Consider the following 12828-nt stretch of genomic DNA (forward strand, 5'->3'; position numbering starts at 1 on the left):
GACCTCCGTGACCTTCCGTCCCTTCGTCTCTGTCTTCCTCCATCACTTCCTCCTCTCATTTCTCCCAGAGCCTGTTGAAAATTCAGTCCATCTCTCAAGGTTGTTATCTCTCTCTCTCTCTCACACACACACACACACACACACACACACACACACCCCAGCACATCCGACTGGTGGGGTGTGGGGTCAGGGTTCACCATGGTCCGCCTGCCGCTGCTGTCCTCCCCCTGGACCGTCTGATTGACAGCAATCAGGACTTCCCCTGCCCCCCTCCCCCTCCACCTGTCAAGACCAAGCGTGTGTGTGTCATTTCCTGTCATTTTTAATTATCCAAATGATATTCAACTTCAGTCTACAGCCTCAATCACAAGAAACTCCCATAATCCCTCAGTCCACTCGGCTCCCCTCGCATCAGACGCTGTCAGGAGGGCGCCGCCGCCACTCCATTAGCATAACAGCGTGTTTGTTTAAAGAGCCCTTCCCGCCTATAAAATCAAACAATTAGCGATGCAGACAAGCGTCGGTCTATTGACTGCATAAATAATACGACCTCAAACTCGTCTTCTTTCTTTCCCTTTTTCCCCCGTTTTATCCATTCTCTCGCCATCGCTCTGCTCTCTGGACACTTCGTTTATTGGTTCAGACCTCTCACCATTATTCCCACAGCTAATGAACCTGCCAGACCTCACAGGAAGTCAGCGGAGGGTGGTGGGGGTGGGGGGGGGGTTGTGGCTAATCAGGAATGCAAGCCCCGGCGCTCATCGCCGTGACCTTTAGTCTGGCCACCTCCAGGTCACTGCAGACCTCTGGAGTCATCTGCACATGCAGGCTCGGTGTAACATGGCTGCTTTGAATATGCATGTCTTAAGAATTCATCTCAAGCCCTGAAGTTCAACGCCGTATGAAATCTAACCTCGGCGGCATAGCGGCGTGATTCTCCTCGCTGCTCGCACGCCTGTTCTCAGCTCCTCGGCTCGGCACCTGCGTGGAGGTCGACCCCGTCAGAGACGGCCTCACAGAGGAGCATTTTTATCAGCGACCAACCCCGTCGTGGAAAGGAGCCCGATTCTGAAGGCTCGCCAAGATCACCGAGTGGGGAATTCTGCCCCCTGCTGGATGGGGAGAGCTGCAGGTTCGGGACGTTTGGCGCGACCCGTGAGGGAAATAGCAAAAATCAACATTCAACGGAATAATCGGCGTTTTCCACCTTTACTTCACGCACCAGGGCTGGGAGAGAAAACGCTAAACACCATAAACAATTATTCAATATCTATTAAAACGCCTTCGCTACAACGTCTAATTTTTTTTCTTTCTTCGTCGGAAGAGACCAGAAGTTGTGAAGCAAAGTCGGTTGCGAGAGCAAAGGCAGTCGCTCTCTGCTAACCAGTTAACATCGAGCCTGGTCACCGATCGGTTAGCAACACGCTAACAGCCAACCGTGCAACAGCATCACTGGTTCGTCGTCTCGTATTTGATTCTTCAGGTGGAGCCAGGTCCCAAATAGAAAAGAAATAACCCATAAAAGGGGCAAAGTTGTAAAAAATAGGTTGTAAAAAATATCGCTAATGACCGAAATCGACCGATCTACAACAGTTGTGATGCTGTTTTCAGCCATATCGCCCAGCCCGACTGAGAAAACCCAACAGAAAATAGCGACACTAGCGCTAATAGGACCGATTCGAGGCTAACAGAGGTCGGCCGTTGGAGCTGGGGATGAATGGTTTGACGTGACGGAGGCGTCCTTCACCTGCTGGTAACCAGCTGCTCACAGGTAACACAGATGTGGAGCGTGTCGCCGCCACGGGAGGAAATTAAAGACGACAGCGGCGGCGTGTGGGACATGACACCTTCCTGTCACTGCCTGTCAATCACAGCATGGCAGCGATGGGAGACAGCGGCGCCAGGGAAAGGGATGCTGTAACCACGGAGACGCAACCTTCAACAACAGCCACGTCAAAGAGCTCTTTGTCCTGACTAGCAGAAGCTAATGATGCTACAACAGCTGCAGGTCCACAGGTCGCCCCCTGCAGGTGGCGTCCGACTCTCACACAGAACACAGAGTGTGTGTGTGTGTGTGTGTGTGTGTGTGTGTGTTTGTGGAGGCCTCCGACACAGCCTCCTCTTCCTCATCTTCAAACAACACACGGTGTCTTTAAACACATCAATCAGCTTCTAAAGGCCTCACGTCAGCAGCCTCAGCTAAACGTGCCGCCGCCACCTGACCCGCGGCGCCGGCCGGTGCGTTTGCTCGCCACTGAAACGGCGTTCCCGTCCGGACCCGAAGAACGGCGTAACTCTACATCCGCCGTGCGTTTTGGAACACGTGCGCGAGGCAGGTGTGCACGTGGAGGCTGCACCAATATAACTGAGATCGTTTCTGTTGGACTTTGAAACTTTTCCTGACTGATAAACAGAACAAGAAAAAACAAAAAAAACTAAACTTGTGCCGACAAAAAGGCTTTTTGTAAAAATGAAAAGCCTCCGTGGATGAAAGACGTGTCCTCGGGGGACGCGTTCAGTCCTCGTCCAAGGTGGACCCTTTCACACGGAGCAGAATCGGTTACGTGTGTTGCTGTGAAAAGGACAAGTGGCTGCTGGAGAGCTCTCAGCGTCGCCGCTAGCAACGCCAGCGCACCTCCGGATTAGCATGGAAACAGGAGCCTGGACTCCAGACCAGACTGGTTTATCCAGACCGGTTTATCCAGACTGGTTTAGTCCTGACGGTTTATCCAGACTGGTTTATCCAGACTGGTTTAGCCCAGACTGGTTTATCCAGACTGGTTTAGCTCAGACTGGTTTATCCAGACTGGTTTATCCAGACTGGTTTAGCCCAGACTGGTTTATCCAGACTGTTTAGCTCAGACTGGTTTATCCAGACTGGTTTATCCAGACTGGTTCTCAGACTGGTTTCCAGACTGTTTATCCAGACTGGTTTAGCCCAGACTGGTTTATCCAGACTGGTTTATCCAAACTGGTTTAGCTCAGACTGGTTTAGCCCAGACTGGTTTAGTCCAGACTGGTTTAGCCCAGACTGGTTTATCCAAACTGGTTTAGCTCAGACTGGTTTAGCCTGGACTGGTTTATCCAGACTGGTTTAGCCCAGACTGGTTTAGCCCAGACCAGTTTATCCAGACTGGTTTAGCCCAGACTGGTTTAGCCCAGACTGGTTTAGTCCAGACTGGTTTAGTCCAGACTGGTTTATCCAGACCGGTTTAGTCCAGACTGGTTTAGCACAGCCTGGTTTATCCAGACTGGTTTAGTCCAGACCGGTTTAGCACAGACTGGTTTATCCAGACTGGTTTATCCAGACTGGTTTAGTCCAGACCGGTTTATCCAGACTGGTTTAGTCCGGGCTGGTTTATCCAGACTGGTTTATCCAGACTGGTTTAGCCCAGACTGGTTTAGCCCAGACTGGTTTATCCAGACTAGTTTATCCAGACTGGTCTGCCAGCACAAACACACCTTCCTCCATGCACTGAGCACTGCCAGTGGGGGCACTGAAGGGGGTTTGGGACGGGCCTGGGCCACTAACTGGTTACCCAACAGCCTCCCAATTGAACCAGCTCCCTACAGCTCCCAACAGTTGTCAGATGAAAGAGAGGAAACTGCAGCAGCGGTGGGTGATTGGACCCTCAAACATGGTGAACTGACTGTGGGACATGATGTCCACACCTGTGCTGATGTGATGGACAGTCCAGATGGACACACACACCTTTAATGGCTGCTGTCTCTGTCTCCTCAATAAGCTTTATCAACCTCTCTGGCCTAATCTCTCTGAAATTAGTGTCTGCTCTCCACCACCTCACTGACTGCTGGCATTCATTAGCGCCGCGGTTTAGCTAAATCAATCACCCCCCCCCCTCCCCTCCCCTCCCCTCCCCACACACACACCACACACACACCCACCACCCCCTACACCCCCCCCTCCCCACACAGCACGCTTTCTTAAAATGTCATCCTCAAACTTCTCACAATCAATTAAGCAGGAGATTAATGAGGCCAATTGGACGACAACACACCATCTTTGGTCCTCTCTGGAAAAGGCTCCCCACACACACACACACACACACACACACCACACACACACACACACGCACACACGCACACACACACACGCACACACACGCACACACACACACACACACACACACACACACACACTGAAAGGTGATTGAAGGAAACATGAAGCCAGCTGCATCGTCCCTGCTGGTCCTCGTGCAGCCTTTAGCCGTCTGACACGTCTGCTCTGACCTTCTGAAACATCCTCGTGTTCAGGAGCAGCTGTTGACAGGCTGATTGAACTCGCCCACGTGTTCCTGCTTAGATCTTTGGCTGCACAGAACTCCACCATTTAACGTGGCTTCCTGAAGAGGAGAACTTGCAGTAAGGTCCTCAGAGCTTCCAGAGGTCCTGGTTCCATCTGGTGCTCGCTCTAATCCTGGAGTTCCTCCTCTTCATGGACTTCCCTTCCTCCCAAAACCTCCCTCTCCTCCAAGAGGGGGACATCGGGAGAAACCCTCGTTGGCTTGTTGATCTAATTGTTGTAAATATGCTCTAATCGCCCTCTGAAAAGATCATTTTCAGTCTTTCTTCACAGCCAATCTCATCATAATCTGTTATATTTATTTGCAGGAAAGTAGAGCAGCAACAACTGAGGTTCACAACAAATAAACACACACACACACACACACACACACACACACACACACACACGCACCCAAGAACAAGGTGAATGCTCCTGGAGGTCGGCAGGAAAACCGACTGTTGAGATTCTTTAATTTGATAAACAGATAAAACGTTCTGTAAATTAAGATTGTACACGGGATTTTGCATAACTGAGGCTCACTGGTTGCAGGAAGATTAAAATAATAATCAGGTGTCACACACACACGTGCGCGCGCGCTCACACACAGATTATCGAGCTGTATCAGCTGCGGTATCACGTCAGGCTGGTTGTGATGTTAAAAGCTCAGCCTTTAGGCTGTATGTTAAACAGATAAGGAGCGGAGCATGTTCAGGATTAAAAGTACAAGACACACACACACACACACACACACCCCTGAGGGAGCACACAGCGATAACCCAGTCATTATCACACTTTCATAATTCCATTTCTTATTTCATTTTAGCGGCAGCAGCAGATGGATGTTGAGGAATAATTGAAGCTGTGAAAAATTTAAGTGTGAATTATGAGCGATGGCTGAGCTAATAACGTAAAGCACCGCTACCGCTACCGTGTAGCTTCAAACGGAGAAGGTGAGCAAAACAAAAGCTTTTCTACAGGTGACAGAGCATCAACCGCCGTCGGTGATCCAGGAAAACCACAGGTGAAGAAGAGCTAGGAGATGCTAAATCGGTCGCTTGCTACGTTAGCTCCGCTAATCCTCCTTTCACTGCGTCGCTTTCCTCTTGTTAAACAACAACCCCGATGTGTGTGAACCAACCTGTGTTCAGGAAACAGGATAAAACAAGCACCTCTTACCTGTAAAATGTGGCTGCCCAGGTGAGGGTCAAAGATCTCGGAGGCCATGACGCTGGGGCTCCTCCTCCTCTGGGCTCCGATAGCTAAACACACAAACACACAAGCAGAGAAAACACAGGACAGGACAGAAGAAGACTGGTGAGACTCAGACACATTGATACAAGCAAAGCTCTCTGACTAACACACACACACACACACACACACACACACACACACACCACACACACACACACACACACACACACACACACACACACACACACACACACACACACAGCCTAGCATGACAAAACACACATGGCACAGGACAACAGGAACCAGTGAGGTCAGCTCAGTGTGGAACAGTGTGACATGTTAGCATCATTAGCTCAACGAAAGCACCTTTTTTTAAAGATAAAGATGGACGACATTAGAGTGCGATGAAAGCGTCACGAAAGCGTTTAACCCCCCCCCCCATAAATGAGATTACTAATGATGATGGTGTTAAATGGGTTCAAACTGGAAACCATCACTGAGTTAGCAGCAGAACTAATAATGCTACCAAGTTTACCACCGTGAGGTGATGCAGCAGCCCATCTCCATGGAAACAAGCACTGACGCAGAGATCTATGAGAAACTATGACTGAGCGGATCAATATTAAGATGTGATCAGTCGGTTTGGATAAAACGATGACACACACACACGCACGCGCACACACACACACACACAAGGTTGAGGGTCTAACTGGTCCTGTTTGATGGTCTAACTGGTCCTGTTTGAGGGCCTAACTGGTCCTGTTTGAGGGTCTAACTGGTCCTGTTTGAGGGCCTAACTGGTCCTGTTTGAGGGCCCAACTGGTCCTGTTTGAGGGCCTAACTGGTCCTGTTTGAGGGCCTAACTGGTCCTGTTTGAGGGCCTAACTGGTCCTGTTTGAGGGCCTAACTGGTCCTGTTTGAGGGCCTAACTGGTCCTGTTTGAGGGCCCAACTGGTCCTGTCCAGTAAGTATCTAAATCCTCTCTTTTTTCCTCTGCAGCTGATGAAGACACGGGCAGGAGGAAGAGCGTAATAAGCGCTGCGGGAATGAGAGAAAAATTAAAAACCATGAAAGTCTGAAGGAAAATGAGTCTGAAACCAGATGAAGCAGCAGGAAGAAAATGAATGTTGGTGATGTAAAGTAAATGAGGGAGCCAAAAAAGTGAGGAGAAACAGGACAGAAACGACTTTAGAAAAAAATGGAACAAACAACGGCGTGAATGTGTGAGCCCATTAGTGTGTGTGTGTGTGTGTGTGTGTGTGTGTGTATGAGAATGTGTGTGTGTGTGTGTGGTCATCTTGTTAAAAGTCAATTTAACTTGAGTCTCTAAAAGTCAAACATTACTGCGATTGTTAATTTATTTTCTGTTTAATATGGGACTGGCAACAAACCAGGTGTGTGTCTGCGTGTGTGTGTGTGTGTGTCTGCGTGTGTGTGTGTCTGCGTGTGTGTGTGTGTCTGCGCGTGTGTACCGTTACACAAATTGCCAATTCAATTAACTGTAGGTGTGAGAACAGACAGAGCGGCCATTTTGGCCAAGTGTCAGAGTCAATTTATCAGGAATGAACAAAGGATGAAGTTAAAGGGGGAGGAAGGAAGTGACCGAGGCAGCAAGTGAGGGAGGAAGGAAGTGACCGAGGCAGCAAGTGAGGGAGGAAGGAAGTGACCGAGGGAGCAAGTGTGGGAGGGAGGAAGTGACCGAGGGAGGAAGTGACCGAGGCAGCAAGTGAGGGAGGGAGGAAGTGACCGAGGCAGCAAGTGAGGGAGGAAGGAAGTGACCGACGCAGCAAGTGAAGGAGAAAGGAAGTGACCGAGTCAGCAAGTGAGGGAGGAATGAAGTGACCGAGGCAGCAAGTGAGGGAGGAGGAAGTGACCGAGGCATCAAGTGAGGGAGGAAGGAAGTGACCGAGGGAGCAAGTGTGGGAGGGAGGAAGTGACCGAGGCAGCAAGTGAGGGAGGAAGGAAGTGACCGAGGGAGCAAGTGAGGGAGGAAGGAAGTGACCGAGGGAGCAAGTGTGGGAGGGAGGAAGTGACCGAGGCAGCAAGTGAGGGAGGAAGGAAGTGACCGAGGGAGCAAGTGTGGGAGGGAGGAAGTGACCGAGGCAGCAAGTGAGGGAGGGAGGAAGTGACCGAGGCAGCAAGTGAGGGAGGAAGGAAGTGACCGACGCAGCAAGTGAAGGAGAAAGGAAGTGACCGAGTCAGCAAGTGAGGGAGGAATGAAGTGACCGAGGCAGCAAGTGAGGGAGGGAGGAAGTGACCGAGGCAGCAAGTGAGGGAGGAGGAAGTGACCGAGGCAGCAAGTGAGGGAGGAAGCGAAACACGATGACGCACTGAAGAAATTATTGACAGGAAAACAGACCATAATATACTGGTGACGACGGGCGGAGGCCTCTGCGGGACCCAGTCGGGTTAGCATTTGTTAGCGCGAGGCTAAACAACATTTAATGACGGCCTATCTGACTCGAGCGATCCGATTGGTCGCCTTAATCGTGGGTCCGTTGCAGGAACCGGGCTGACGGCCGTTAGCCTGCGGAGGTGTGATGGGAAATGAAAGGGCGAGGAAGTGGCGGCGAGGAAGTGGCGGCGAGGAAGTGGCGGCGCGGCGCTCGGCTCGTCACACTGACAGAGTTAAAGGAGAAACTCTTCCCCTCTGAAATGAGATCTTTGGGGCGATTAACTCTGCGGAGTCGCTCGACTAAACCTGCATCGTCTCATCGTTTGAAACTCTTTTACTGTTCAGCACTCAGACGGTTCACAGCCTGGACAGATTAAACATCCCATCATGGAGGTTTAGGTGTTCAACACACCTATTTTCATCCTACTGCAGATATATAAAACACACACACTCCCGCAAACTCACTGTAGCACAAAATAGGAAGAAAATGGGAAAAGTGTCCCTATGTTTGTCTTACTATACTTGCGAGGACAAAACCTGTGTTTGCCTGCGTTCCAAGGTTTAATGTCTAAATCTGTCATAGAGCATGATTAGCTTCTGTTTCTAACACACACACACACACACACACGCACACACACACGCACACGCACACACACACACACACACACACACACACACACACACACACACACACACAGAGGGTTCAGTGAGGCAGGAGGGTATTGGCACAGAGGGAATACAAGGAGCAGCCAGTAATTAGGAGCCAGCGTACTGTACCACACACACACACACACACACACACACACACCACACACACGTACACACACGTACACACACACGGTGTAATTAGGTAGAGCCCCCCGATACCCCAGTGGTGAACTGAACAAGCCCTGAAAACCCTCTGTGGGCACAGCTGAGCACTATAATACCTGGAAAAAGGCAGCGAACACACACACACACACACACACACACACACACACACACTAATTAAGCAGCAGCCCAGTGTGCATGAAGAGAACAAGGAGGTGGACAGCCGCGGTGGGGGTGTTGGTGGACCGTCAGTAGTCAGGATTAACACGAGTCGACCTGCTGCTGTCAAACGGCGCCACGCGCCCCGCTCGCGCTCTCGCTCGCTCACTCACTCTCCGCTCGCTCGCCACTTTGGTCAGGTGGTGTTTCCGTCCAGCGCAGGAGAGACCAAACACGCCTGGGCTCCTCCTCATCGCCATCATTCCTGGATATTTGGGCCGTGGTGTCAGGAGAGCGCCCACTCCGCCCTCGCCACGGTGCGAGCAGGTGAACTTTGTTCCGCTCCGTCAGCGTGTGTTGTGTGTGTGTGTGTGTGTGGTGTGTGTGTGTGTGTGGTGCAGCAGACGGAGCGAGCGGACGCACTCCTGCTCGTTGTTAATTTGTCCGAGCGGCACGATGAGACGCGGCGAGCTGCTGGAGTTTAGCGTGAAGCCGTTAGTCATTAATTTAACAGACGCAGAGGTGAGCGAGGCCACGTGTCTCCATTATTCTCTGTCACCACACATAACAGCCGCAGGGCAGAGGGAGTGTGTGTGTTGTTGTGTGGTGTGGTGTGTGTGTGTGTGTGTGTGTGTGTGTGTGTGGGTGTGTGTGTGGGGGGGGGGGGGGTGTTATTACACATGTTATGCACCAGACTAATGAGGACAGTTTGTTGGGTCCTCACAACTTCAGTGACATGTTTGAAGGTTCATGTTAGAGTTGAGGGAACTTTCCCCAGGAGACAGGAACCCTGAGTGCGTCTCAGTGTCTCAGTGTCCTCGCGTCTCAGTGTCCTCGTGTCTCAGTGGCCTCGTGTCTCAGTGGCCTCGTGTCTCAGTGTCCTCGTGTCTCAGTGGCCTCGTGTCTCAGTGTCCTCGTGTCTCACTGGCCTCGTGTCTCAGTGCCCTCGTGTCTCACTGGCCTCGTGTCTCAGTGCCCTTGTGTCTCAGTGGCCTCGTGTCTCAGTGTCTCAGTGGCCTCGTGTCTCAGTGTCCTCGTGTCTCAGTGCCCTTGTGTCTCAGTGTCCTCGTGTCTCAGTGTCCTCGTGTCTCAGTGGCCTCGTGTCTCAGTGTCCTCGTGTCTCAGTGGCCTCGCGTCTCAGTGGCCTCGTGTCTCAGTGGCCTCGCGTCTCAGTGTCTCACTTCCTGTCGGATGAAAGGGTTGATTACAGAGTGCATGTCCTCCACCTCAAACGTGCGCCTGTAACGAGCGCGACGCAGTCGTCTTTTCACCTCGTTTCACCTCTTATTTAAGGCCAGTAACCGTAGTAACGGGTCCGGGCGCTCCGCAGAGGAAACTACCTCGGCAGTGAAATTAATGAGCGTGGACGGAGCGTCTGACGAGAGCCAGCAGACGGCTGATGCAACGCAGGCGCTGAAGGAGTGACGGAGGGTAACTCTCCTCTGAACAAAGGGAACCAGGAGATCTTTCCTTCCACCGTCCTCTCAGCCTCACGTGTGATTAAGTTGCCCAGATGAACTTTCCTTGTCAGGCCCAGAGGAGGAATAAAGAGACTGGAGCAGGAGGTGGACGTTAATTAATTATGAGCCGTCAGAGTCCAAATCATCTCGGTCCAGAAGAGAGGAGAGAGGAGCGGCAGAAAGTCCTGACAGCTCAAATTAGAGCTTCAGACGCAGGAGGACCCAGCAGACACTTCCTGTGCTGCAGCAGCAGGAGGAGGAGGAACCAGGGCCGTTCTCCACGCTCACACACTCGTGTCCAGGTGTTTTCCTCAGCAGAACTGTTCTGTCCCCTCTGTCCCCTCTCTCCTCCTCTGTCCCCTCTCTGCTCCTCTGTCCCCTCTGTCCATCTCTGCTCCTCTGTCCCCTCTGTCCCCTCTCTGCTCCTCTGTCCCCTCTGTGCTCCCTCTGTCCCCTCTCTGCTCCTCTGTCCCCTCTCTGCTCCTCTGTCCCCTCTCTGCTCCTCTGTCCCCTCTTCCCATCTCTGCTCCTCTGTCCCCTCTCTGCTCCTCTGTCCCCTCTCTGCTCCTCTGTCCCCTCTCTCCCTCTGTCCCCTCTGTCTCCTCTCTCCTCCTCTGTCCCCTCTCTGCTCCTCTGTCCCCTCTCTGCCCCTCTGTCCCCTCTCTCCTCCTCTGTCCCCTCTCTCCTCCTCTGTCCCCTCTCTGCTCCTCTGTCCCCTCTCTGCCCCTCTGTCCCCTCTCTGCTCCTCTGTCCCCTCTCTGCTCCTCTGTCCCCTCTCTGCCCCTCTGTCCCCTCTCTGCCCCTCTGTCCCCTCTCTGCCCCTCTGTCCCCTCTCTGCTCCTCTGTCCCCTCTCTGCTCCTCTGTCTCCTCTCTGCTCCTCTGTCCCATCTCTGCCCCTCTGTCCCCTCTCTGCTCCTCTGTCCCCTCTCTGCTCCTCTGTCCCCTCTCTGCTCCTCTCTCCTCCTCTGTCCCCTCTCTGCTCCTCTGTCCCCTCTCTGCTCCCTCTGTCCCCTCTCTGCTCCTCTGTCCCCTCGTCCCCTCTCTGCTCCTCTGTCCCCTCTCTGCTCCTCTGTCCCCTCTCTGCTCCTCTGTCTCCTCTCTGCTCCTCTGTCCCCTCTCTGCTCCTCTGTCCCCTCTGTCCCTCTCTGTCCCCTCTGTCCCCTCTCTGCTCCTCTGTCCCCTCTCTGCTCCTCTGTCCCTCTCTGCTCCTCTGTCCCCTCTCTGTCCCCTCTCTGTCCCCTCTCTGCTCCTCTGTCCCCTCTCTGCTCCTCTGTCCCCTCTCTGCTCCTCTGTCCCCTCTCTGCTCCTCTGTCCCCTCTGCTCCTCTGTCCCCTCTCTGCTCCTCTGTCCCCTCTGCAACCAGCCTGTTCGCTGGGTTCCTGAAGATTTGTCGCTGTTGTTCAGGAGTTCCCAGAAAACAAAATAAATTTTTCCAGACATCTCAATGTCACAGAGGTGGAGCCAAGTGTGTGTGTGTGTGTGTGTGTGTGTGTGTTGTGTGTGTGTGTGTGTGGGGGGGGGGGGGGGCAGATCCAGGATCCCTTGTTGCTCTCCACACTTTTACTAAAATTAGCCTTCCATACAGCAGAGAACAACCTAAACATCTGAACCATTTTGATTTTCAAAGGTTCTTTTTCTCCCCCCCTCCCAGATTTATGGCTCAATTTCACTGCGGAGTCTTTTAGCGTGGGCTCGTCTCCAGGAGGGAGGAGAAAAGTCAGAGAAGGTCGAAAACAAAAACAGTCAGCCAACAACCCGAACCACCAATAAAAACACAGACGAGTGTTTCTCGTTAATCAGTCGACTTATACATCATCTTCAAATGGAAGAAGCCGTTCAGCTGCCAAGCAGAGCGGGCGCGGCGGCCAGAGGACGGCGGTGTGATGACAGGAAGTAGAGGTACTGGCAGGAGGGGCGCGCCTGGCGGGACGGCGCCGCTCGGACCGGCGCGGTTAGCATCCGTTAGCACCGACGCGCTGCTACGGATGAAGGTTTCCCAAATGTCAGCAGAAACGGATGTGAGAGGGTATTTAACCTCGCACGTGATGAACGAGCACGTCTGCTCCAGTAGATCTGAAGGACAGGAGCACACACACGCCAACACACACGCCAACACACACGCCAACACACACTTCCTGTGGCTGGTTTCTGGACGTCAGGACAACGTGGATCACATCACGTGAGCAGCTCGTCCCATTAACGCTACTGGGAACCAGTCGGACAAGTTCCCAATAAAACCCACTGAAAATCTGAAAGCAAAGTCAACTCGTGCTGGACACGTGTTGTTGGGACACAACAGCGTATTTCATGAAATTACCTGCAGGCTGTAATAAAGTTACAACGGTTCACGGAATTAACCAGCAATTAATTTAGTAATTAAAGTCTGTACAGTGAGACTTTCATTCTAACAGCCCAACAATGTTCCCTCCAGCTCCAAACCTCCATTCACACACTTTCCCTCCCCTCATCACCTTCCAATCTCACACCTTAAGAGGAAACACACACA

General features: G+C 52.3%; 1 protein-coding gene across 8 annotated transcripts in view; it reads right to left on the reverse strand.

Moving 5' to 3' along the window:
* LOC130513200 (neuronal PAS domain-containing protein 3) overlaps window positions 1-12828 on the reverse strand; it is a 94028-nt gene that overhangs the window by 37727 nt on the left and 43473 nt on the right. For all 8 annotated transcript variants that reach the window (XR_008946645.1, XM_057011874.1, XM_057011872.1 and 5 more), the window contains one exon: window positions 5483-5565. Coding sequence is in view for 7 of the 8 variants with exons in the window: in XM_057011874.1 (XP_056867854.1) it covers window positions 5483-5565 (83 nt within the window). In the remaining variant the exon portion in view is untranslated. The remainder of the gene's footprint in view (window positions 1-5482; window positions 5566-12828) is intronic.

This window comes from Takifugu flavidus, chromosome 16 (assembly GCF_003711565.1).
Source record: "Takifugu flavidus isolate HTHZ2018 chromosome 16, ASM371156v2, whole genome shotgun sequence".
NCBI classification, from domain to species: Eukaryota; Metazoa; Chordata; class Actinopteri; order Tetraodontiformes; family Tetraodontidae; genus Takifugu; species Takifugu flavidus.